General features: G+C 40.4%; 1 protein-coding gene and 1 long non-coding RNA gene across 2 annotated transcripts; one reads left to right on the top strand and one right to left on the bottom strand.

The window, feature by feature from the left end:
- The first annotated feature begins 84 nt into the window (after nucleotides 1-84).
- Nucleotides 85-7,350, top strand: LOC124862200. Its single transcript, XR_007036885.1, has 3 exons — nucleotides 85-200; nucleotides 776-896; nucleotides 6,090-7,350. It is a non-coding gene; the product is annotated as an uncharacterized LOC124862200 (long non-coding RNA).
- Nucleotides 7,351-7,494: 144 nt separating this feature from the next.
- Nucleotides 7,495-24,979, bottom strand: LOC124862199 (caveolae-associated protein 1-like). Its single transcript, XM_047356021.1, has 2 exons — nucleotides 24,197-24,979; nucleotides 7,495-8,771 (listed from the first exon to the last, which is right to left on the bottom strand). The coding sequence occupies exons 1-2, from the start codon at nucleotides 24,695-24,697 to the stop codon at nucleotides 8,007-8,009; spliced, it is 1,266 nt and encodes a 421-aa protein (XP_047211977.1). The 5' UTR covers nucleotides 24,698-24,979; the 3' UTR covers nucleotides 7,495-8,006.
- Nucleotides 24,980-25,661: the final 682 nt, after the last annotated feature.

The raw sequence follows: 25,661 nt of genomic DNA, 5'->3' as shown, positions 1-25,661 counted from the left end.
GCGGGATCTGACAGCACGCTAGGTTGAGGTCACTGTGTTTACTGCTGTCGCAACTGAGCTCTTCCGCTAAAGTCACCCTCCCTGGTTGAAGACCACATTTAGGCCTAAAAGTTCGACTGTTCCAGAGGGCGGATGAGCCATTAAGCGGAACAGCCAGCCTGGAAGTCATCTGAGTTACTGGCAATGCTGTCGTCATCGAGGTTAATAACACAATTGCTTTTTCTATTGATTTCGGGGAGTAAAAATTAATTAACAGTATTGTCAATACGTCTCCACAGTACGCTGATGGAATAAACAATTAAACTGACACTCACTTGTGAAGTTAAAGGTTATTAAAAAATAAAGGAGCAGATTGGTAACTATAATTTTTTTAATTCATATTGGTGTTGTAAAAAGAGGCATGTAACACAAAAGACGATGGTAAGCATGAGTCCTAAAGACATATATAATCAAAGTATGTGTCACATTATGTAACATTAGTGACAAACTGTGCCAGAACACCTTCACAGTTAGAGCCTCCAGTGGGGCAAATGTCCAGTGTGCCAAAAGCACAAATATCTTCACAATCCAAGTCAGTTTAGATATTTTGTCAAAAGTGGAGGATAAAGCTATAAAAATTATAAGAGTATTTATTTTTACACGACCATAAATTACACTTTTTCTAATTTGTAAGAATTCCTCTTATATGCTTAGCTATTTATACATAGCTCATATTGACAATATCACACACATGCATTCAGTCTGTCTTTTTGTCTCTGTTCTCTTCCCTGCTCAGTATTTAGAGGGCACTCTCCTTAATTGCATTTCCCGAGCCATTGATTATTTCAACAGTGTTTCTTGGCACATGGGCTTTTGTGCAGCTACAACGGACCAAGGTCAGACAAGTCTGCAGGGAGGTAAAATAGAAGCACTCCTCTTGTCTCTGTCTGGTGTGTTTTCCTTTCATGATCTAATATGGCATGGGTTGAACACTGTCAATGTCTGTTTGCATCAACTTATGGGCATATTGCAATTACAGCAGCACCCTTTCATCGTACTTTGCCCTTTTTTCCTGTCAAAAAATGACAGCTTTACTTTAAGATTAATGAGCAGATAGCTTTTTCCATCTGAGCAGACGGTCTTTTCATTATTCAGTGCATCTGCACATTATTACAGCTAGTGTCTGAAGAAGATTTTACACTTGCATTATATTGTTGCAGTGTTCTGACATTAATTGCAGTCATATGTCTTACATAAATCTTAATGACATGCTGATTTTATTCAGCTAAATTTAGAATGGTAGACACATTTTAACATCTTTTTATCATTGATCTAACTCTCATTGTTTCTTCAGACCATTCTCTTTCTGTCTACAGTTACAATGCACTTTTTTCAAGGACTTGCACATGTATTGAGATTAGCTGTGACCATGGAGACAGCTGTTTTTCTTTCTTAGTGCAGATGTGGACTCAGATAAACTCAGCGAGTACATATTTAAATGTTACAATTGTTGAATGCATGAAGAACACTACACAAAAAAAATTAGACCATAAATATTTGACCACAAAGGTTGTATGAAAAAATGCAAACTTAATCTTAAATGTTAACATTAAGTTTGCATTTTTTCATACAAAAAATCCACTGGGGTAAACACCAACACGAGACAGTTGAGCTGGGGGGCAACAAGCAAACCCACACCAGCCCGCCGCCTCTCTCCGTGGGCCACTCCAGAGTAGAAGAGAGTCCAACCCCTCTCAAAGAGATGGGTTCCAGAACCCACGCTGTGCGTGGAGGCGAGCCCGACTATTTCTAGTCGATATCTCTCGACCTCCCGCACAAGCTCAGGCTCCTTCCCCCCCAGCGAGGTAACATTCCACGTCCCTAGAGCCAGCCTAAGCATCCAGAAATCGGGCTGCTGAGGTCTCCACCTTCATCCGCCACCCAATCCTCTTTGCACCGGTCCCTCACGGTTCCCCCTGCAGGTGGTGGGCCCACTGGGGGATGGCCTCGCGTCTCTCGTTCGGGCTTGGCCCAGCCGGGTCCCGCGAGGAGCAACCCGGCCACCAGGCGCTATCCGGCGAGTCCCGACCCCAGGCCTGGCTCCAGGGTGGGACCCCGGCTCGGCCGTACCGGGCGACGTCACGTGCCTCGATATTTTTGTCCTCATGAGGGATTCTTGAACCGCTCTTTGTCTGACCCATCATCTAGAGCCTGTTTGCCATGGGAGACCCTACCAGGGGCATTTAGGCCTTAGACAACATAGCCTCTAGGATCATTTGAGCACTCAAACCCCTCCACCACGTTAAGGTGGCGGTTCAAGGAGGAGTACTTAAATTAAACATTTAAAATTAATCCCTGCGCCTTCGGGTTGGGGATAGGTCTCTGACTGTCGTCTCGGCCTATGGGCCGAGTGGTAGTGCGGAGTACCCGGCCTTCTTGGTGTCCCTGTCGGGGGTGCTAGATAGTGCCCCTCCCGGGGACTCCATTATTCTGCTGGGGGACTTCAACGCCCACCTGGGAAACGACAGTGACACCTGGAGAGGCGTGATCGGGAGGAATGGCCTCCCCGATCTGAATCCGAGCGGTGTTTTGTTATTGGACTTCTGTGCTAGTCACGGATTGTCCATAACGAACACCATGTTCAAACATAAGGGTGTCCATCAGTGCACTTGGCACCAGGACACCCTAGGCAGGAGGTCGATGATCGACTTTGTTGTCGTATCATCAGACCTTCGGCCGCATGTTATGGACACATGGGTGAAGAGAGGGTCTGAGCTGTCCACTGATCACCACCTGGTGGTGAGTTGGATCCGCTGGAGGAGGAGAAAGCCGGACAGACTTGGCAGGCCCAAGCGCATAGTGAGGGTCTGCTGGGAACGCCAGGCGGAGCCCTCGGCCAGGGATGTATTCAACTCCCACCTCCGGGAGAGCTTTGACCAGATCCCGGGGGATGTTGGAGACATAGAGTCCGAGTGGACCATGTTCTCCGCATCTATTGTCGATGCTGCTGCCCGTAGCTGCGGCCGTAAGGTCTGCGGTGCCTGTCGCGGCGGCAATCCCAGAACCCGATGGTGGACACCGGCAGTAAGGGATGCTGTCAAGCTGAAGAAGGAGTCCTATCGGCTGTGGTTGGCTTGTGGGACTCCTGAGGCGGCTGACGGGTACCGTGAGGCCAAGCGTGCTGTGGCCCGGGCTGTTGCAGAGACAAAAACTCGGGCCTGGGAGGAGTTCGGTGAGGCCATGGAGAAGGACTACCGGTTGGCCTCGAAGCGATTCTGGCAAACTGTCCGGCGCCTCAGGAGGGGGAAGCAGTGCTTCGCCAACACTGTTTATAGTGGGGGTGGGAGGCTGCTGACCTCAAATGACGACATTATCAGGCGGTGGAAGGAGTACTTCGAGGATCTCCTCAATCCTGCCATCACGCATTCCGTGGTGGAAACAGAGGCTGGGGACTCGGGGTGGACTCTTTCATCACCCAGGCTGAAGTCACCGAGGTGGTTAAAAAGCTCTGCGGTGGCAAGGCTTCGGGGGTGGATGAGATCCGCCCTGAGTACCTCAAATCGCTGGATGTTGTTGGGCTGTCATGGTTGACATGCCTCTTCAACATTGCGTGGCGGTCGGGGACAGTGCCTCCGGACTGGCAGACTGGGGTGGTGGTCCCCCTTCATAAGAAGGGGACTGGAGGGTGTGTTCCAACTACAGGGGGATCATACTCCTCAGCCTCCCTGGTAAGGCCTACGCCAGGGTATTGGAGAGGAGAGTCCGGCCAATAGTCGAACCTCAGCTTCAGGAGGAGCAGTGTGGTTTTCGTCCCGGCCGTGGAACACTGGACCAGCTCTATACCCTCTACAGGGTGCTCGAGGGTTCATGGGAGTTTGCCCAACCGGTTCACATGTGTTTTGTGGACCTGGAGAAGGCATTCGACTGTGTCCCTCGTGATGCCCTATGGGGGTGCTCCAGGAGTATGGAATCGGGGGCCCTTTATTAGGGGCCATCCGGTCCCTGTACGAGCGGAGCAGGAGTTTGGTCCGCATTGCCGGCACTAAGCCGGACCTGTTCCCAGTGCATGTTGGACTCCGGCAGGGCTGCCCTTTGTCACCGGTCCTGTTCATAACTTTTATGGACAGGATTTCGAGACGCAGCCAAGGGCCGGAGGGGGTCTGGTTTGGGGACCAGTGGATTTCGTCTCTTCTTTTTGCAGATGACGTGGTCCTGCTGGCCCCCTCTAGCCAACCCCTACAGCATGCGCTGTGGCGGTTCGCAGCCGAGTGTGAAGCGGCTGGGATGAAAATCAGCTCATCCAAGTACGAGGCCATGGTTCTCGACCGGAAAAGGGTGGCTTGTCCGCTTCAGGTTGGAGGGGAGTTCCTGCCTCAAGTGGAGGAGTTTAAGTATCTCGGGGTCTTGTTCACGAGTGGGGGAAAAATGGATCGGTGCCGCTGCCACAGTAATGGGGGCGCTGTGCCGGTCCGTTGTGGTGAAGAGAGAGCTGAGCCAAAAAGCGAAGCTTTCGATTTACCGGTCGGTCTACGTTCCTACCCTCACCTATGGCCATGAACTTTGGGTCATGACCGAAAGAACGAGATCCTGGATACAAGAGGCTGAAATGAGCTTCCTCCGTAGGGTGGCCGGGCACTCCCTTAGAGATAGGGTGAGGAGCTCGGCCATCCGGGAGGGGCTCGGCGTAGAGCCGCTGCTCCTCCACATCGAGAGGAGCCAGTTGAGGTAGCTCGGGCATCTATACCGGATGCCTCCTGGATGCCTTCCTCGGGAGGTGTTCCAGGCACGTCCCACCGGGAGGAGGAGGCCCAGGGGACGGCCCAGGACACGCTGAAGGGACTATGTCTCTCGGCTGGCCTGGGAACGCCTTGGGCTCCCCCTGGAGGAGCTGGAGGAGGTGTCTGGGGAGAGGGACGTCTGGGCGTCTCTGCTGAGTCTGCTGCCCCCGCGACCCGGTCCCGGATAAGCGGAAGACGACAAGTACGAGTACGAGTAATTTAAGTAGAGCAGACATGGACAAACAAATAGAGATTTTAATACAGTATAAACTACAGCTCTTTTTTTATTGTCAAAGTTCAGAAAATATACATGATCATACTTCTATGGGATCGAATTACAGGCCGACTATCAACAAAATAGGACAGAAAATCCCAAATAGATTGACCAATGGCTGAATAAAGTTTACAAAAAAATCCCATTCTTTCAAAATCCTTCTCATTTATGAGGCATCTATTGGTGGCAAATCTTATTCCAGTTTTAAAATAACTATTTGAGAATATAGTGAACTCTTTCATTTCACTAACAATGCCTAATGTTTATTTTAAAAGCTTTAGTGTAAGTTAGTACTCTGCTTCTACCCTCTCAGTTATTTTATTATTTCCAAAAGAACAAACATTGAACTGCGCTCTGTTACCCACATGCCCATTACATTATCTCAGCCAGTTAGCTACTTTCCTTACGCACAGCCATACACAAAGGCGGTTCTTGCTTGAACAGCACTCTGGGCAAGCTTCTTGTTTAACTGCCCCACATGTACCCACTCACTGAAAAAGCTTATTCTGCAAGAAAAACTTGTTAGTTTGTACAGTGCTGTGAACAAGTATTTCCCACCTACATGATTCAGTTTGTTTTCTTTTTTTGTGACCCTTTATGTTTCAGATCATCAAAAAACAAATGATATAGAATAGATGCTAGCTTGTTGTACCACCTATGGCTGTAACAACTGCCATTAAGTGTTTGGAATAATTGGAAAAGGTTATTCTGCATTGCTGTGGAGGAATTTTGAACATTGCCTTAGATCTTCTAAGGCATGAACGGCCTGAGGACTTGGGGGACTTTTAAAATTGGATTTATAAATTAAATAGGCATCAATGGTGTAGTCACTCAAAACATTAACATTTGTCTAAAAACACAATAAATAAATGTCTAAAATTCAAATATAAATAAAATGTCTTTGTGCATTCAAGCACTTACTTGCAATTAGGCAGGCATCACACAACCTTTTTGTCTAAAGGTCACATTAATTAAGATGCAGTGAACGTGACAAGTTGTGGAAAGAGTCTACAGTTTTTATGGCTCGAGGATTGAAGTCTTTTTATTCTGCTCTTCAGGCTCCTGAAGCACTTCCTGAAGCACTTCCCTGGAGCAGCAAGGAGAACAGACAGAGCTTAAGGGAGGAATCCTGAAGAATTTTCTTGTAGATGTGCTTCGGATCATGGTCCTGCTGCATGACCCAACTAGCTTGATCTTAAGGTCATGAATTGATGATTGGACAATACCCTAAACAATTTTTTGCTAGTAAAATTCATGGTTCCATCAACTATGGAAAGTTGTCCAGGTCCTGAAGCAGCCAAGCAGAGCAGGACCATTGGACTTTCACTACCACGTTTGACTGTTAATATGTTTTTTTTTTCAGGACTGCTGTGTTACGTTTACACCAGATGCATTAGGATTCTTCTTAAAAGTTTCACTTTTATGTTATAGAATATTTTTCCTAAATTCTTGGGTACTGTAAAAATGTTTTCTTTTTGACAAATGTGTTATTTTTGATCAGCAATGGTTTTGACCCTGGAGCTCTTTTATTGCTAGCATTTTTGCCAAGGTCAGTGTTCCTAATCCTGAACACTGACCTTGACTAAGGCAGATGAGGCCTGCAGACCTTTAGATGTTGTTCTGTGAGTCACTGATGTGCTTTTGGAGTGCTTTCAATAGGCCGGCCACTCCTGGGCAGGTTTACCACAGTTTTTCTTCAATTGTAGGTAATGGCTCTCAGTCCGGTTCACTGTAGTCCCGATTGCTTAGAAATGTCATTTTAATCCCTTCCAGAAAATAGATGTAACTTTTTCTCATCTGTTCTTGAATTGATTTAGATTAGGACATGATAAATTCACCTTGATATCTTTTAGCCTACTTTATGTAGTCAGACAGGTTCTATTTTAGGGATTTCTTTTAATCCCTTTGGGATTAATAAAGTATTTTTGAATTGAATTGAATTGAATATACAGGGCGTGCAGTAATCAGTCTTTAGTTTGGCTAGTGAAACTGAACTCAGCTTTTCAAAAAATGTGGTTAATCATAGTTAATTCATGATTTCAATAGGGAGGCCATTTTCTTTTTGACATAGAAACAGTTTGATTTAGGTAGCTTTGTTCCTTTAATAAATTAAATTATCCTTTAAAAACTGATTTTTGTATTTACTCAGGTTATCTTTGTGTGATAGTAAATTTGTTTGATTATCTAAAACATTTACATGTAACAATAAGGCAAAGACAAATCTGTAAGGGGGGAAATACTTTTTCACAGCACTATAACTTACCAGGAACTAAACAAATTTGATTTGATAATAAGTTAGGCAGGCAGGTAGATAGGTAGGTAGGTAGATCAAATACACATAAAACCATAAAAATCAACATTTTTGACAAAACTTAGAATTTCCTTTTTAATTCCTTTTCTTTAATAGTAGAGTAAATGTTTTTAAAATCACAAACTTTACAGCATCTAATTAGTGTAGAATAATTCAGTCCAGACAAATTATTTATTTATTTTCTGCCATCTGGTTATGCCCAGAGTGTGCCTCTTTGGGTACAAAGCCACATCACCCATATCAAAAACTACCACCGGTCATACATAACAATGTGCATGCCAAACAAGTGAAAGATTGAATATGATTTCTTCATTATGAGGTATTAAAACTTTTTACTGTGCCTTTCTTTCAGACAGGCAGTTAGTCAAACCAAAGAAACAAAAGAAAACCAAACATTGAAACACTTGATACACATAAGTCTAGCATAACAATCTATTTTAAACTCTACCATTGTTTTATATAGATATCTATTATTTGCATAATAGATATAAGCAAACATGGAAGTCATCGTTGTTGGGTACGATACAAAGACAACAGAGAGCAAATGAGGTGTCAGACAGTGATCACCTCAACACAGTCTCTAAGATCATTACTGTGTCCTTTCAATTAAACTCATTCATCACCATTTTTTTCTTCTCATTCTTTACTTGTCTTCCTGGCACCTTTATTCGCTTCCCACCTTCCTTAGATGCTCTGGTTCCACCCTGACCAGCTGAGAGTCCTCAGTCACCTCTACCAGACCCTGCATCTCTGGACCATCTACATTCACCAGCCCCCCCTCCTCCACCTCCACATGCACACCCAGCCCGTTCTCCTCTCCCTCTGGCTGTGCCTCTCCGTCCGTCGCTTCCACAATCTCTGTGTTTTGCACCACCTCCTCCTCCCCCTCCCGGATCTTCTTTACATGAAAGGTAAAGGGAGGGACCCGGTACACGGTTGTCTTGGAGCGAGCATAGACTGTGTGATCAGGGCTGAGGGATTTCTTGAATTTATCTTTGGAGCTTTTTATCTTTGCCTTCCGCTCCTGGTTGGGGGTCATGCGGGTTCCAAGTTTGTTGATCTTTTTCTCCAGGTTATGCTTCGTCTTCTCCAGGTTGTCACGGGTTTTCTGCCTTGTCTTCTCCAGATTCTCACGGGTCCTCTGCTTGGTCTTTTCAAGGTTTTCCTTGGTCTTTATTTTGGTCTTCTCCATTTTCTCTTTGGAGAAGGCATTTTTAATGTTGTCCACTTGCTGCTTGGTGGTGCGTTGGAGACGTTTCGTACGAGACTCTTCAATAATTTCCTCAACCTCAATCTCTTCATCTGAATTGAGACTTGCTTTAACTCCTTCTTGTCCTTCTTCGGGTATTTGCTCTAGGCCTTCCACTGTTTTGCCTTCAGCTGTCTCTGCTGTCCTGGATTTGGATTCCTTTGGTGTCTTCACTTGGTCCTGACAGCATAAAAAAGAAAGGGAGAAGAGAAAAAGGAATCATTAAATTGTTGAAACAGAGTGTGAATTAAACTAAATTTAAATGTGATAACTACTTTTTGGATGACATGGATTATTTTATTGTTTGAGTTTTTAAATTTATTCTGGGATGAAAACCATCTGCTTAAAAAAAACTAAAAAACAGATTAATCAAAACGGAGATGGAAAATGTGGGTATGATCCTTTGCAGAGTGACTTATTATTGTGCAACACAGCAGCAGGTGGTGCAGAACGCCACCTAGTGGTGTAAAATTAACATCTCTTATACTATTTGCATAAACATCAATCCAAAGTTTATAATTTGTATTGTGTGACATATATATATATATATATATATATATATATATATATATATATATATATATATATGAAATATTACGTAACTTTGGACTTGTAGGACAGAGTATGTTATCTGCTACTGCAATCATACTGAAACTAAGGCCAACAACTTCTTGCATCTAACCACATTACTTCCTGTCATTTTTGCTTTAAAACCAAAACAAAGTGTTGTTAAGTTAAAGGCAAAAATGACAGGTTATGTTTTATATTTCAGAAATTTTGGAACAATTAGAGATTATATGCAAAATATGAAAGTTTCACAGATCAAAGAGTACTTTGATTTCATTATTTCATCAGTTAGGGAGTGCAGTTTCAGTTTATCATAAACTCACAGGACCGAAGCACAGCAGATTCACACTTGGTCGAAAATCAAGGAAAAGACACACAATGACAGGTTTGTATTTAGCAGTACAGAAAGTAAGCAGTTAGTAAAGAGAGATGAACAGATTCATAAACGCCCACCTCCTTTTCCACTTTAACCCACAGAAAGAGAGAGAGAAATAAAAAGTTTGTTTAATTAGAGTGTTATGAAGTTATCTTCGAGGACGTCTCAAGAAACATGTTCACTGCTGAATAGGTGACAGCCAGCTTTTACAGCAACTGGCCATGACTTTCAGAAATATTTTATTCCACCGACAACATGCAAACAAACCCAAGGGGGCATTTAAGGTCCCACCCTACTGCACATTGTTGCTAGATCTTAAAGGAATGGTATAAGTAAAATTTTTGCTCTACAATTACAGAAGTGAGACTTTTGAAAAGGGGCCCTGAAATTTTGACAGTTTTACAAGCTTAAAGTTCCCATATTATAAAACTCTCCTTTTTAAAAATAAAATCCTGGTGATGTTATCCACGGGTGTCCAAATGTTGGTCAAAGAAATCAATACCTTGAAATTAAATTTTTTTTATTTCTAATCGATCATTACCTTTTTCATACTTATGTCCATAATATGTGTCAGATCAGAGGTTGGTGTTGTTTCTCCCTTGGAAAGCCCATAAAACCACTGAACTGCTGTTCATCTTTTTAAAATTTGAAATCATTGTTGTTTAAAGCGTAACAAGCATCTCAGGATGTTTCTTTACAGAAGCCCCTTACATAACTAAAATGTCTTGCAACTCAATATTTTGATAGCAGGAAAAAATTATGGTAGATATGTAGCAGTGCACAGAAAAGGACAACTGACAAATATAATATTAGGATGATCAACAAGTCATAAATTAAATAGTTTTTGTTCATAGAGAAAGAAATACATGCCTTTTATCTGACCTCTAAAAAGACCTGTCAGAATTTGCTGCAAAGTTTAAAAGCTGCCACTCAACCACAAACCATACATTGCCTCCTTATCTGGCAGTGTATATGGTGGACCTGGCCAACCCGCTGTGTGTGCGTTTATTTTCAGCTGGCCTTTCCTACTTTCTGGATTCCATCTACCCTCCTCTGGCTACCAGCCACTGCATAGCTCGGCCCTACAGACAGCCCACCCCTCACGCCTGCTGAACAACACCATCCCCTGCAGAACAGCAACAGATAAACACAGCATGCTGTTACTATAGTGTCCACCTCCTCATGTTGTCCATGCTGGTTACTCAGGGTTGAGCTGCCTAAACAGCTGGCAAACCAAAAGAACGTAAATTATATCATTTTTATATTTTATATGGAGGCTCATGGGAACATGGCTGCAGAATTTTCCTGTTTACAGTCAATTGAACTCTAAGGAGATTGTGATGATATCAATGAAGCCTGTTTGGGCTTCGAGGCCTGATAACAAAACACGAGACTAAGAACGTCTGTTTGAATTTGTTAAATCCATTAGCGTTTCTGTGTTACCATCCACTCCCCTCAGATTTACCACTTCAAAGCAGTGGAAAAGTTTGCCCACTGTGTGAATGTATTCACAGACTGGTGCCAAGGGAGTGGGAACTAAAAATCTTCTGTAAAATAAAAATAAAAGATTCTTTGGTAATACTTTTTTTTCCAACAAGAATAACTAATAGACGTCATGGAAATGTTGATCATAGGCATCCTGTTTGGGTGCATGTGCTAAGAGTAGAAACGTAGGCTTCAAAACAAAACTGAACAGTTCAAGAACAGAAAATGAGGCAGAATTGGATGCATAAAAATGCTGTTAGAAGTGCAATCACCACCTCTCTAAGATAAGACTTCTACTTTTTTGGGGAAATAATGATTTTGTAAATATTTAAAAGTAGCTTTTACAAACAACAGCAGAAACCTGCTTTCAAAACATTATGATCCCTTCTCATAACAAACATGCTATTTTATTTTCAATATAATACCAGATAGACATAATTCTGAGTAAGTTGAAGGGATAAAATAATACACCGTTGCTATGGACAACAGAGTAAAAGTTATAATCAGACTACAGCAGCTTCGCCTAAAAGTGCTGACTTCTTTCTGTCTCCATTACCAAGACTATTTATCCAGAAGCTGTGTCAAAATCCTACACCATTCAAAGTTATTTAAACATGTTAATAATAAATTTAAATAGACATAAACTCTATTCGAACAATTTAATAAATACAGCCACTGTTAACGGCCTTATGACTGTATATTATTAATTAATAGTTACTAGGAAAAGCAGGTAGTTTTAAAAGTTAGATTCTGCTTTCACTCCCTGCCAACCTAATATTAGTTTCCAATTGACATTATAAATAAATCAGAATAATATCTAAACCTAAATTAAAACTGAAGGTACAAGCGTCGGAAAATGTCATTCTCACTGTTTAGATAAGTCTGCACACTGTTAACAGATGGTCCTAATCCACCTACATCTAGGCAACCATTTAGCAGGCTTGTAGATAAACACACACGTACTATTCCTTTAGAGGCAGTGTGATGAAAGGCCTCTCCAATGAGTCACAGGAGCAGCTGTCTCACTCCGTCCACTCCTTGCAGCTGTGCATGTAGCGTTCACAGTGAGTGATGTCTCTGACCCATATGCTGCTTCAGAGTGGGAGAAGGCCAAAGGAGAGATTGAGATGTGTTCGAGGTTCGCATGTTACACCTTTGCATTCACTGTCATTGTGATGCTTTGATGTCTAAAGACTGCTTGGAGGCTAAAATAAGACCCTTAATGTACTCCATACTGTCCAAAATAAACTTTAAACAATTCACAGGAGACTGGCCACCCGCCTACTACTACTTTAGGTATTTCGATGCTGAGTCATATGACTGACGGGAAAATGCAAATTATAGGGCATGAAGCTTTTCTGATATAATTAGTATCCCCAGTGCCAATATTGCTGCACTAAAGCTCAGCTTATATACAGATTCATTCACAATGAGAGGTTTTATTCACCAGACAGCCACCATTGAATAGAGCTCTTTAATTTCCATAGCTCAGCCTTTCCACAGCTCCTGACTCTTAAAACCACTGGAATCTCAGCATGGTTATTCACACTTAAAGGTGTAAAACTGACTTTTCCATTTTTATGTTCGTGTGAGCTGGCAAGAGAACTGGAAACAGTATGGGATGATGTTATATGACAATTTATTTCTCTCAAATGGAGTAAAGTGGTACACTAAGCACTTTGCCAAATAAAATAAGTTTTTTAATGTGTTCAAATGTTTGTCATTGCCAATAGAGAAAATCACCTAAGTGATTTTAAAAAACTGCAATAAATGTGCATGTGTCATGGATTGCTGAGGTTTGGTACGACCAAAGTGCAGACAAGAGGACAGGACTCGCACGGTGAGTCGAAGAATTTTTATTCATCAGGAGGAACCAGTGGCAAACAATGAAAATAGGGGAGTATAGGTACTGAGGAAGGGAGGAGAATGGAACAATGAACCAAGAGAGGTAATCAGAGGGAATCAGGGGCAGCTGGTGAAAGAAGGACTGAAGGGAACTGAGGGAGAGTGACTAATTAACACAGATGAGCATGGATTGAATGGAGATAACAGAAAACATCTGAGTGAACAGAAATAAGTAAACAAACAATGAGACTAACTAAACATAACCTGGGAGGAACCCGATCTATAAGGAAATATAAACACATCTAACACAGGAATCCAGGGACGTAACAAACACTAAACAGAATGAATGTAATAAACCTGAATGAAATGAAATAAAGCAAGTGAAAAACATGGCAGTGCAAAGAAGGTTAAGAGAACTCAAAACCTAACATGGGCTGATTATGACAGCATGTTCTGTAAATATGTATATTTAATCCACATTTGTAGTTTCATCTAAATAAAAAAGATGCAGACTATTGTTCATGTGGTAGTATCGTTTCCTCATTTTTGTGCAAAACGAAGTGGACAGGGAGGATAAATGTGTGTTTAAACCCAAGCCCACCTTTAGAAGGTTTTTTTTTGTTCAATAAAAATCTTGCTCTCAAGGCTCTGAATCAATCTGTGTGTGAGAGAACTATGGCACAGGAAAAACTGAAATGACAATGACAGATTCCCACTGTCAGCAAAAAAAGAAACAAAAAAACTGTGTTGAAATTAAATGCAGTCAAGGACATTTCTTGAGTATTGGAGTCATGTCCTGTACTTTTTTAAAACAGTAGCAGTTCAGTCTAAACCTGTGTAAATCCATGGAAAGATGTGCTTACTAGCATATGCACAAAACATAAAAACGTGTTTGTGTGTGGAGAAAACGTTTCTATGACATCATCCTTTAGAGTTTATTGTAAATATATAGGTTTGTTGAACAGTAGCTCACTTGATTTGTTTTGCATTACTGATTACATTAATGCTTGAAATGTTAAGACAAGCCTGCATAGTTTACAAAATGTTGCTCCCAATGAACCCAATGTGGTTACTATTTATATTAGTTATAGATTAATCATCCTAAACATTAGTGTGCATGCAAAGTCTAATGCCAAGGCTACTTTAAACACCCCAGTGTACTCACATGCTAAGAGCAAGTCACATACCAGCAGGACAAACAGTGAGCTGTCACAGCAGCAGTGAAATAAATTACATGGGTGAACCTAACAGATGGTTCTCACCCCCCAAAAAAAGACAGCGTTCATAAGCAAATTGTTAAGTTATAGCAATTAAACAGTTATTTAAAGTCGTTATTTGCCCATCAGGGGTTTTAGTTTTGCTAAAGTTCTTTTTGGTTCAGTTTTACTTGCTACAACTTGGCCTGATTACTACTAGACCTTTAGAATCGAGAAATCACTTCGAAAACCTAATCTGAAATCTAGAACCTGTCTGACAGCATAGGTAGGCTAAATGATCTCAAAAACCAAAAAACTAATCATGCACTGATCTAATGAAATTTAAAAATAAATGAGAAACAGAGTCACTAACTTCTATTAGTCTATAAAAGTGTTACAAAGCCATTTCTAAGGCTTTTGGGCTCTGTCGAACCACACAGAGAGGCCTTATTTAAAAATGGAAAAATTGTGAACCTTCCCCTGAGAGGCCAGTCTCCAAAAATTACTCCAAGAACTTAGTAACAACTCTTTAAGTCCAAGTCCAGACTTGAATTTTACAGAGACTCCTAGGCATAACCTTAAACAGGCCATTCTTCCTCAAAAACCCTCCAATATGGCTGACTTAAAGAAATTCTCCAAAAAAGAGTGGGCCAAAATTTCTCCACAGTGATGTAAAAAATGCATTGCCACAAGTAAATATTAGGTTTAGGGGGAAATAACTTTTTCACGTAAAGCCAGGCTGGTTTTGGTGGTATATAAATAAAATCGTTGTAGCATTTTGACTTAGCCCAGGTTTCTTTGTTTGATATTACAATTTGTTCAATAATTCAAAACATTTAAGGGTTACAATCAAACCAGAAAAACAAATACCTTTTCAAAATGAATACCATTTTTTTAATCAACATGCCAGCTTTCAGGTTTTCACTGATTTTCATAGAAAATTAGTTTTATAACAATTCTTCAATTTCTTTGTACCAAATCAGTATCCAAAACATTTATCTTGGGCAGTGATCATTGAGACTTCATTTATACATTGACTAAGGTTATACAATTTTTCCACTTCTGGTTTCACGTTTATGTATTAGCTGCCATTATTAATTTTAAAATCATTGAACATCGTTCAGTTTAGATGTTATTCAACAAAAGGGTTGGGATAAAAATATACATAATTGGGGAAAGATTGATCCTACAGCAAAGCAGCCCAGGCTTGTGGTGCTATTCTGTATTTTCTGACTATGGAATAGGTGCATGGATTAACAGGTACTCTTATTTCATCCAGTCACACATGTTTATTTATATACACTTTGAAGAGCAGAGATTATTCAGATTTTGTACAAACCCAAAACATCTGGCCAACTTTTTACTCTACTAGTTATGTTCTCATTCATATGAGGACGATGTGACAAATAGGCTCGGAGAGTATCAGAAGCATAGCCCAGAGCTGAAACGTGGTATGAGGACACATATTTGTTCGCTGGCCAAATAGCTGGACGACAGCTACAACTGTTTAAACTAGATGTTGACCTGATCCATCTTCCAGTTGGTACATCCTGTTTGCTGCCATGGGATGTGAGATGGGTGTGAAGCAGAACCAGATATTCCAATTTGCCAGGAGTAACTCAAAACCTCCTCCTGGCATTGTTTATGACAACGCTAAGTCTTTTGGGCACAGATTTCCCTAATGAAGAGCAATATTCTTCATCAGACTTCATCAGTAGAATCGTTTCTACTGCACAGTTGCAGGTGCATCTCAATAAATTAGAATCACATTTTTATTTATTTCTGTAATTTAATTACAAAAACTCATATATTGTTTAGTTTTATTACACACACACACACACACACACACACACACACACACACACACTGTCTCATTTTGATGAGTATGGCCTACAGCTAATGATAACCTGAACCTATTTTCATAGAAAATTTAAATATTACAGAAGGTTATTAAATTATTTTATTCTACACAAATGTTATGTTGTGGACATTGTATGACTGACATAATTATGGAAAGACTGCTGACTTGACAGTAGACCAGCAGTGACACCCTCCATAACGAGGGTGAGCCACAAAAGGTAATTGCTAAAGAAGCTTGCTGTTTACTGTGTACTGCATTTAAGCATATTAATGGGAAATTGAGTTGAATAAAAAAAAGTGCACAAAGGTTCACATACAACACAGATAAAAAGAGCCAGAAGAGGATTGTACAGCTCACTGAAGTTAGAGCTTCAAGGACCACCAAACACAGACATATCCTGGACTTCAATACATTCCTTTTGTTCAGCTAATCCTAATGTATTGTCAAGAGGAAGATGAGACACCAGAGCCAAAACGAGCTGAGGGCTGCCAACATTTTTGTATAAAATATACTTTTTGGGTCATTACTCAAGATGTAAGCCATAACTACTAAACTTAACAGAAATAAATGGTTGACATATCTGTCTGTACTTAATCTATATACATAATAGATGAGTTTGATTTGAGTTAGTGAAATAACTGAACTTTTCAATGTTTTTCTAATGTATTGGAAAGTACCTTTATTGTGTGCTATGGGTTAAAAGGGAAACAAGGCAAACTCCTCAAAAAAGTATAATGAAAGCAGATACCTGAAATGAAAATAATGATGGTGCCTAGGTCCAAAGCCAATAAAAAAAAACAAATCAACCAAACCACTAAAGCAGCAATTAAACACCTATTTGTAATGTAATGCAATACACGTGGATCTTGACAGTTTACCTGACTTAAGCATCACGTTCCTTTTGTAAAAGAACCAAACCCAGGTTAGACAACACACAGTTTTGATTCAATCTTTACATCATGTTTACATTTTGGTCTTTTAAAGATTCATTTAAACTGTTTTTCAGCAATGATTTTTAAAAACAACAATTGGGTGCACAACTTGAATGTTTTTGCTTATTTCCTCTAATCTGAACACATACAGACTCAAGAATATTCATTCAACTTCACTGATATTTGATTAGATGTCTCTTAGCAAACTTCACCACAGCCACAGACTTTCTGAAGCCATTAACAGGCTATTGGTATCATTCTGGCTGTTTTTCTTGACCACCCCTCTTAGCAAAATTGCTTAATTCATTAATTCATTCAAGGTTTATTTGTTCATTTAAATTGGTTAAATTGGTCCTGGCTAGACCTGCCCTTTAGACATAGTCCACAAATCTTCAATAGGGCTGAGGTCAGGACTTTGGAAAGGTTATTCCAAACGCTTAATATTAACTTGCTTTATGCGAAACCTGTGGACGATTTTGGAACGATTTTGGAATCATTGGTCTCTTGGAACATCTACTTGTGTCTAAAGTAGTCCTCCTTGTTTGTTATACTATCCACTTTATGCAATGTACCCGTACAAATGGCAGCAAAACAGCCTTGCAGCATCATCCTACCACCACTTTGCTTCACAGTTGGTGCAGTGTTCTTTCATTTGAAAGCATCACTTTGATTCCTTTAAACATACCTCTTCTTGCTGTGGACAAACATCTGTATCCTTGTTTCGTCAACCATTAAACCTTTGGATTGTCCAAGTGGGCCGCTGGAAATTTTTGTCAACCTTGAAGGTGCCCATCTACTATAAGGATCTACTTTCTTTGTTCCTACCCTCTCAGTTCACATTTTAAAACTTACTTCACTATGGAAAGTAAAACTGATGTTCCAGCTTCAGCTATAATGGTTCCTGGTATCCTTAAATATCCTAACCAAGGTGACAGTTGTGGTCAAATGATTGAAACTTGGATGCAATGCAATTGGTTGTTCCAAACAGGAGAGAAATCCAAAAACACATTAAACCCCCTCTCCGCATTCACAGACACACAACCGCATTAAAAGTCATTGTACATTTGATCTGACCCCACAGGCAGCACTTTGAGCTAGTTTGTGAAATTACATGTGTTCAACTAGGCTGTAAAACCTGTGGCTCTGATTGTAAGATAAGTGTTTGAAATGTTTTTCTGTTTCTCTTCTGACACAAGCATTACTGCGTGCTCAAATATGTTATCTTTGCTTTGGGAAGACAGAAAGAAAACAAAAACAATGGGGACAATGGCAAATGAAGTTTGGTTTACATGAGATATTATTGGAATAGCTTTTAGAGAAAGAACAATGGTTTGGAGTTTTTTTTATATATATATATATATATATATATATATATATTTGTTTTTTTTTGTTTTTTTTTTTTACATGAAAGAAATACAAAGAAAATGAGAAAGGTTGTTTTTGCTAAAAGGTGAACTCATTTTTTTCTTATCATCAACACATGTGTTGAAAGACAAAAAGGGACCCTCAAACAGTAGCCTGCATTTGAACTGGCCAAAAACAACACTCTGGCTCCATGTTGTCGCTCTCTGTTGCTAAAACCAAGAGGTAACCCTGAAACACAAACACAAGGGGTAATATCCTGATAGTAATAGAATGGTGCTACATTTGAAAAATAATTGATTTCTAACTTAAAATTAAATGAAAAAAATCTAACATCATTGAAATGTAGCCACATTAAAATATGTTAATATATGCAGATGACATTATTGTACAACTGTTGCCAGCAACCAGAAGACTGACAACTGAAATTATTGCCTCTATGTTTAGTAATGTTTCTCTACAAATAAAATATTTGACATCACACACGGAGTGGCTCTCAATAGCTTACACATTCTTCTTAAAATGTCTGTAAGAAAACATTAAAATGTCTATGAGAAAACATTTTCAAACTTTTTCCACCTTTAATGTGACATATCCTGTTTAATTAAACGGAAAAAACAAGCTAATTTTGTGCAGACAAACTAAGAAAATGCAATATAAAAAAGCTTTAATAACCTTTTTGCACAGGTGTGCACACATTAAACTAAATACTTTGATGAACCACATTTTGATTTATTTTCAGCATTTTGTGGTAGAAGTGTATCAACTTGCCACATTACCAGATAATTGTTGCCATTTCTGTATTGCTGAAGTTCTCCAAATCTGTCCAGTTGTGAGGTCATCTCTTTTCCATGGGCCTCCCCAGAAGACCCCACAGAGTTCTGGACAAGACCCTTCTAAAACTTTAATGTCCTGGAGATGAAGCCCTGGTTTGGATGTAGACTTGGACTCACTCTGATGCTAAAAAAGGAAATCCATCTTGATCTTGAGCTGTCTAACACACACTTGAAGGTTTTTGGCCAAAACTGACATGAATTTGGAAACATCTATAATTTAATTCACCTTGATAAAAATCAAATATTATACTAAGATTATAGTGCTACTACCACCACAGTTCACACAGGGTATGGTATCCTTTTGGTACTGGACAGCGGGATTGTTTTTTTGCCAAACATCTCTCTTGGTATTGTGTCTCAAAACTTTCAGTTTGATTTCTTCAGACCATTCTCCCACCAGAGTTTAGAAGATTTTAGCCAAGTCTGGATGGGAGGTAGGAAAGGATTCTGTATTTCAACTCTAAGTTTTATTTCAAAGCATTTTGTCACATGTAAAGCACAACCGGTACCTTCCAGTAATTCCTGCATCTTCCTCATTGTTGTTGTAAGCCTCTGGGCAGCCTTCCAGACCAGTTTTCATTTTAGCTTTTCATTTATTTTGGAGTAATGGCCAGTTTTTGTAATTTTACTGTTGTCCCATATTTTCTACAATTACTAGTGACTGTTTTCACTCTGCCACAGTGCAAATATATAATATTGTAGAATTATTTGTACCCTTCTCCTGACTGATACCTCTCTGCAAATTATGGCTTTAGCGAATAGACGCTAAAGGATGAATATGTCAGGAAAATCCTACGAAACTGATATTAGGTGTACCCAACAATATCAAATGTTGAAATTGGTTAAAATGTAATAAAATATAGTATCTGTCTAAGTTTGTGCACACTTTAGGTTTTTTTAACCAGGTTATTTTAGCTTTATTTTGTTTTTATTTTACCCTGGAACAGGTTTGTTTCTCTTTCAGTTTAGTTGTACATATTGAATGTCACATATAAGGCGGAAGAAGTTCTGAAATGATCATCTGTTCTACATCACCAAAACCTGGCAATTTGACAGAGGTGTTTAAACTTTTGAGATACACTGTAGAACGTTGAGTTCAGTTTAGAAATGAATGAACATGGCAACCAAATGCTATTATACCGAGGAGTCTCAGTGGAATCACTCTCTGGACAGAGAATACATAGAGGAAGTGTGTGCAAAGTGCTGTGGCTGATACTGAAAGAGCAATGCCATTAACTGTGGATTAGAAGTCTGATTAAAATAGGCAATCTAGATAGTAAGAGCGATAAGGGAGAGTGGCGTCTGAGGGGGGCAGAGATGCCAAAAGTATTAATTATAGTTCTAACTTGGTGCTCCTTGTTGACTTCCTTTTACTCGAGTTACTTGGTGTTGCTTACTAGGATCTGCAGTTTAAAACTGCTCTTTGTAGGGGCGCTAACATGTTGTCTATGATAGAAAGCAACCACTCAGTGAACTGACCAAAGGGCTTTTCATGGTTGGATTACTACCTCTGGAATAAAAGAAACTATGCAGTTATGAAGACGGGTAGGTTGGAAATCTATTACAGAAAAGTGGGCTGGGGTTTGCTGGGAACGCTTGTTGCTGTTATTTGACCTTTGCATAGTCTGAGATCTTAGAGTAGTCTGTAACTGGGAAGTCTTCCAGCTCCCTGATAGAATGACCACATAGCTTTCGCTGGTTTTGAGGAGCATCCAAACACACCCTGATTCCACACACAGGAATACAGTCTTGCACTGTGGTGGATCATATTGCATAAACTAGATGAAGACACACGTAGAATGTCGTGAGATGAATGCATTTACGTTTCAGATCAATCTCAATGAGTTATTAAAGTTTATGTTGGAAAATTTGCTAAAATTTTCACTTTTTGTTGTGAATGAGGCAATAAATCAGTGTGTTTGACATTAATACCAATTTAATCAGTTGATATTACCAATACATCTTTTTCTCACTCTAGAGCTAATTCAATTCAATTCAATTTGAAATACTTTCTGAATCCTAAATGAAAATTAAATGCTGTGATTACTCAAACTATCCAGGTTTTTTTCAGAGTCGTTGTAGATGCTGATTGAATCGTGCCTGTATCTGAAGAAGCCTCTGACTAAGGACATTTTATTGTTGCATTAAAGTCTCATACAGAGGATGCTAGGTGTTGTCCATTATGTTCTTTATATCAACTCTTTCAAGCATTCTTCTTTGTACAAACATCTCCAGAGCAGTCCCCAGAATAGAGCCATCCTTCTTTATAAGCTTCTTCAGCTCTACAATGGAAACACTTCCACAGCTAAACTTTGCCACATTCGCTTGAGTGTCAGACCTCAGCTTTCGAATAAATCTTTTTGTACAATCTAATATTCAAAAAGATCCGGTTTTTCCCAGCACATATGGGTTTTCTCTGGCTAGTCCAGCTTCCTCCCATGGTCCATGAGCATAAGGTTAACCTTTCCATATTTAATGATCACCTGACCACCTTGGGCTGAAAGTTCATTGCTCTATACAATGTCTATGAACCCCCTAAGTGGTCAAATAATTATGATAAATTAAAGAATGTGTGGGTCTTTCCCGCCATATCAGCCACTCCAAGCTATGTGGCATGCAAAAATGACAATTTTTTTATTAGAGAAGACAGAGCATCTGCATAGAATAGTACACCATTAAGTACATTTTATTTTTAAATCCTTGCTTCAACATTTGAATAGAGCTTACAAAAGTATTGTAGCAGCGGTTCATATGGGTGGTATATGTGGTGTTTCTGAATAGCAATATTCATGACAGATTTTTTTTTTTTACATGAATACATAATAATTAAAAAATGTGTGCCAATCTGGCTTGCCTGGGGATCAAATCACATATGCTACAGTATTGGATGCTTAGAAAGGCAATTCCGCATTGTTAGTTAATAACTGTGTATAGTAATATGCCATAGAAATGCAAAGTAGCAAGGCAGCAGTTTTATGGAGGGTTACACTCATTTTTGATATAAGATTTTTGATAAGTGCAATGATAAATGAAGAGTAAAGGTGACTTCACCAATAACACCTTTGAGCATGTCTGTTCAGTCTAGATTATTAAAAGAGTGTTTTCTGTTCCTGGTTTAAATGTTGACCCTCAGTGGACTGTGACTAAGCCTGGGTGGTTAAATGTCAGTTGTAATATTTGTGGCAAGAATGCTGGGACTACATTAATAACCCCAGTCAAAAAGCAGGAGCTGCTTCTACTGTTGCCTGGGCAGATTTCATCCACAGACATTTTAAGCTCACAATATAAATTATCCCCTTATAATTCAAATATCCTATTTATGTGGGTTTGTTTTCCCGTTTCTCACAAAATGGAAAACCTGCCTTTTAGATATGAGATTCACAGAAAAAAATTTTTTATCGCTGTATCCTGCTGCTGCCTGGCAATACTGCTTCCCATCAGGTTTAAATATAAGGTCTTCATCATAGGCTTCCCAAACCGGAAACTCTGAACTGTGCAGCTATTCTTGGAGTGCACATCAGGCACTGTTACAGAACACAAAAATATAGCACCTTCAGTGTGCTGAACAAAGAAAAGTACAGAGCTGGTCCTGTACCACAACATATTTTCCTTATCTCACTGAAATTTGAGCAGGAACGACTTTGACATTGTAGGTGAAACCCAATACATACACGCAGATACTGCCAAAGCAATTTCAGGGAGGTTTGCCTTAACCTCTGCACACTGTACTGTAACCCTTACCTCAGTCTTACCGTACCTCTAATTCTAAATGTGTCCCACTCTGACACATCAACACACAGAGAGTGAAAAGTGGTGAAAACTGACTGAGAGCCAGCGCTGATTTGCATTCTACTAATATGTGACCGCCTATCACTTGGTCAGTTAAACTGGACAAGCTACAGCCGCTGTTTTGATAAAAAAAAAAAAAGTAGGCCACAAGCCAGAGGCCGCCACAACATGACTGAAAGGCTTGCAGCAGTCTTCAAAACAGCAGGGGGCACCTGGTTTCCTGAGTAATTTATTGGGGTCCAGTCCCTATGATTGAATTTCTGCTGGATGCCAACAGTGTAACCTGCTCTCACGGTGCAAAGAGTTTGTGAGACCTGTCACGGTAAGATCCCCCACTACAAATGTATTTAAGATCAAATCATCTTTTTCCAACAAGTGAAACATCTGCTTTTATGGGGATGAAGTTACTGCTGTATATTCAAGAACTTTTTTTCAGAAGCAGATTGGCTTCAACATGTGTGAGACATGACGGCACGTCAAGCTAAAAAAAGAACTGCTCACTGAAGTAGCTGTGGTCCTTTGACTGGTCCTGCTGACACACCTTTTGCTGCTTCTAATTTTTTTTTTGGCCAACAAGTTATTTCTAGATTCAAGTTGCTTCTGGAAGGAAAAATATCTGTCTTGTGAAATCAAACCTGAGCCTGCCCCTGTGCTTATATTGGTCTAATCAATACCCCAAGCATAGGTTTATGCACCATGAATTATAGGTTTTTCTTGCTTCTGTTAAATTGTCAAGATAAAAAAATCATATTTTCAACTTTTATGTCTCCACGTGTACACCAATTTGTCCTTGGACCACTCAGAAGCGGGCGTTGCTTCTGTCTCAAGTAGCTCCACATGCCAGTGTTTATAGGCCTTATGTTTTCATTTACAACCACAAGTCTTTATATAGATTTTACTGGGTGATCATGTACGCCTGTGGACTGGGAGAGGTCCCTACCTGCCTTAATTTTCCAAGAAAGTCAATGGTTTTCTCAGTTAGTGTGAACAGAAAGTGCACAGAAACCTCTGAGTACAGGAGAGCTTTTCTTATATACTTTGTAAACATTACAGCCTTGCTGAAGTTTTAGGAAGGTGTGATTCTGAGATTTATGCCATGGAAACTACCTAGCTTTGGCATCTCATCCTTCATCCTGAAAGGACCACCAGTCCTGTTTTTATTTCCACTAACCAGGGTCAACTCATGCCAAATTAAGACTTTTCTCTCTGCAAAGATGACGTTAGCAGGTTGCTCAGAGCCTTTTATGTGAATTTCGCACATCTTTACCAAACCTCCCCTCAGGATGTGGAGAATGCAACACACCAAATACTAGATGAACATGTTATCTGTAATGACTAAATGCATGCGAATTTCACCTGATAGATGAGGACTTTGAAGTTGCGTCTCTTGAGCAGCTCGTGCTCGTTGTTCTCCAGCTTCTTGATCTGGCCCGCCTGCTTCTCCAGGTTGCTCCGCACCGTCTTGACGTTGACACTGACCTTGCGCACCTTGTCCAACATTTTATTTACAGTGTTGGCAGTGTCGACGTGGTTCTTGGACAACTTCCCCAGCTCCCCTTGGATGGTTGACACGGACTTCTCCATGGCCTCTTGCCGAGCCTCGAGTCCATTCTGGGTCTGCTGGATCTTGTCTACCACACCGATGATCTTGTCTAATAGAGAGAGAACCATGACCCCATTCATCTGAGCTTCACTCTTGCCTCCAGAGCCGGCATCCAGCACCAGGTCCACTTCTTCAACTGGGTCATCGTCATCTACTGCGGGCTCTGTGGCAGCACCAACAAGAGCAACCTCTTCATCATCGTAGGGTACATCTGCATGGGCTGCATGTTCCTTTTTGACAGCTATATCTGCCATACCTTTCAACTGAATATACTAACTATTTCCAAAACAAATATATCTATTCAGAGAATTTCTAGTCTGTTTGTCTTCACTTTGGACAAATTTCTAACCCACTTTTTGCCTCTTTCAGGTCTGCTTTAGATTTTATATTTCTCTTCAGCTTCTCTCTCACAATCAACCCTCTCTGCCTCTCTCTGCCTCTGCTCTGGGATGCCAGCCAGCCAATGGGAGTGGGCCCTCTCACAGCTGAAGCATATGTGCTCTGACTCAAATGCCTGCTCACTGCAAAACCACCCAGTCCAACTTTTCCCTTCTTGCACTCAACCTCCACCCAGTACCGCCTCTGCTGCTGCAGCTCCTCCCAATTCTGTGCCCAAGCAGAGTGTCTGCAGACCCCTCCTCTCAGTGGCATAACACTGCTAAATACCACAGCAAGCTGAGTGTCTCTAATGGAAAAATCACAGAAAACATGTAGTTAGAACATGAAAACAAGCTTGATAAAGCTCCTAAAGTGACAGCTGTTCTTCACATGAAACCTTTCTTTATTGTGTTGTGTTTATAGTTTGTATTAAGTTGAAAATGTTTATGAATTAACATAATATTAAGATTATTGATGATAAAAATGATATAACAATATCAGAATCGACACATCTGCCCACACTGTAACACCACGACCACATAATGGTCATCTGGTGACAACAGTGGCTGGTGCATAGCGCTCTCCTTGATGTCTCCAACATTACTGGTGTCTATCTTTGCTGCTCAGTGTGAATTGACATAGAAAGAACAGCCCTAAGGCCCACTGGTCCCTCGTCCAGCGTAAATGTCCCTGGCCCATGCAATACAATGTTGTTTGTGCCTCATGGTGTGGTCAGGTACCCTTACAGGTCATCTAGCACACAGACCAGGCTGATGTAAATATTTTTGAATGGTCTGACACGACATTTGGGTTCCTCTCACCTCCCTTAAATGTGCCTGG

This window comes from Girardinichthys multiradiatus, chromosome X (assembly GCF_021462225.1).
Source record: "Girardinichthys multiradiatus isolate DD_20200921_A chromosome X, DD_fGirMul_XY1, whole genome shotgun sequence".
NCBI classification, from domain to species: domain Eukaryota; kingdom Metazoa; phylum Chordata; class Actinopteri; order Cyprinodontiformes; family Goodeidae; genus Girardinichthys; species Girardinichthys multiradiatus.
The sequence above is the reverse complement of the archived record's forward strand: the minus strand, read 5'-3'. Positions and strand labels throughout refer to the sequence as shown.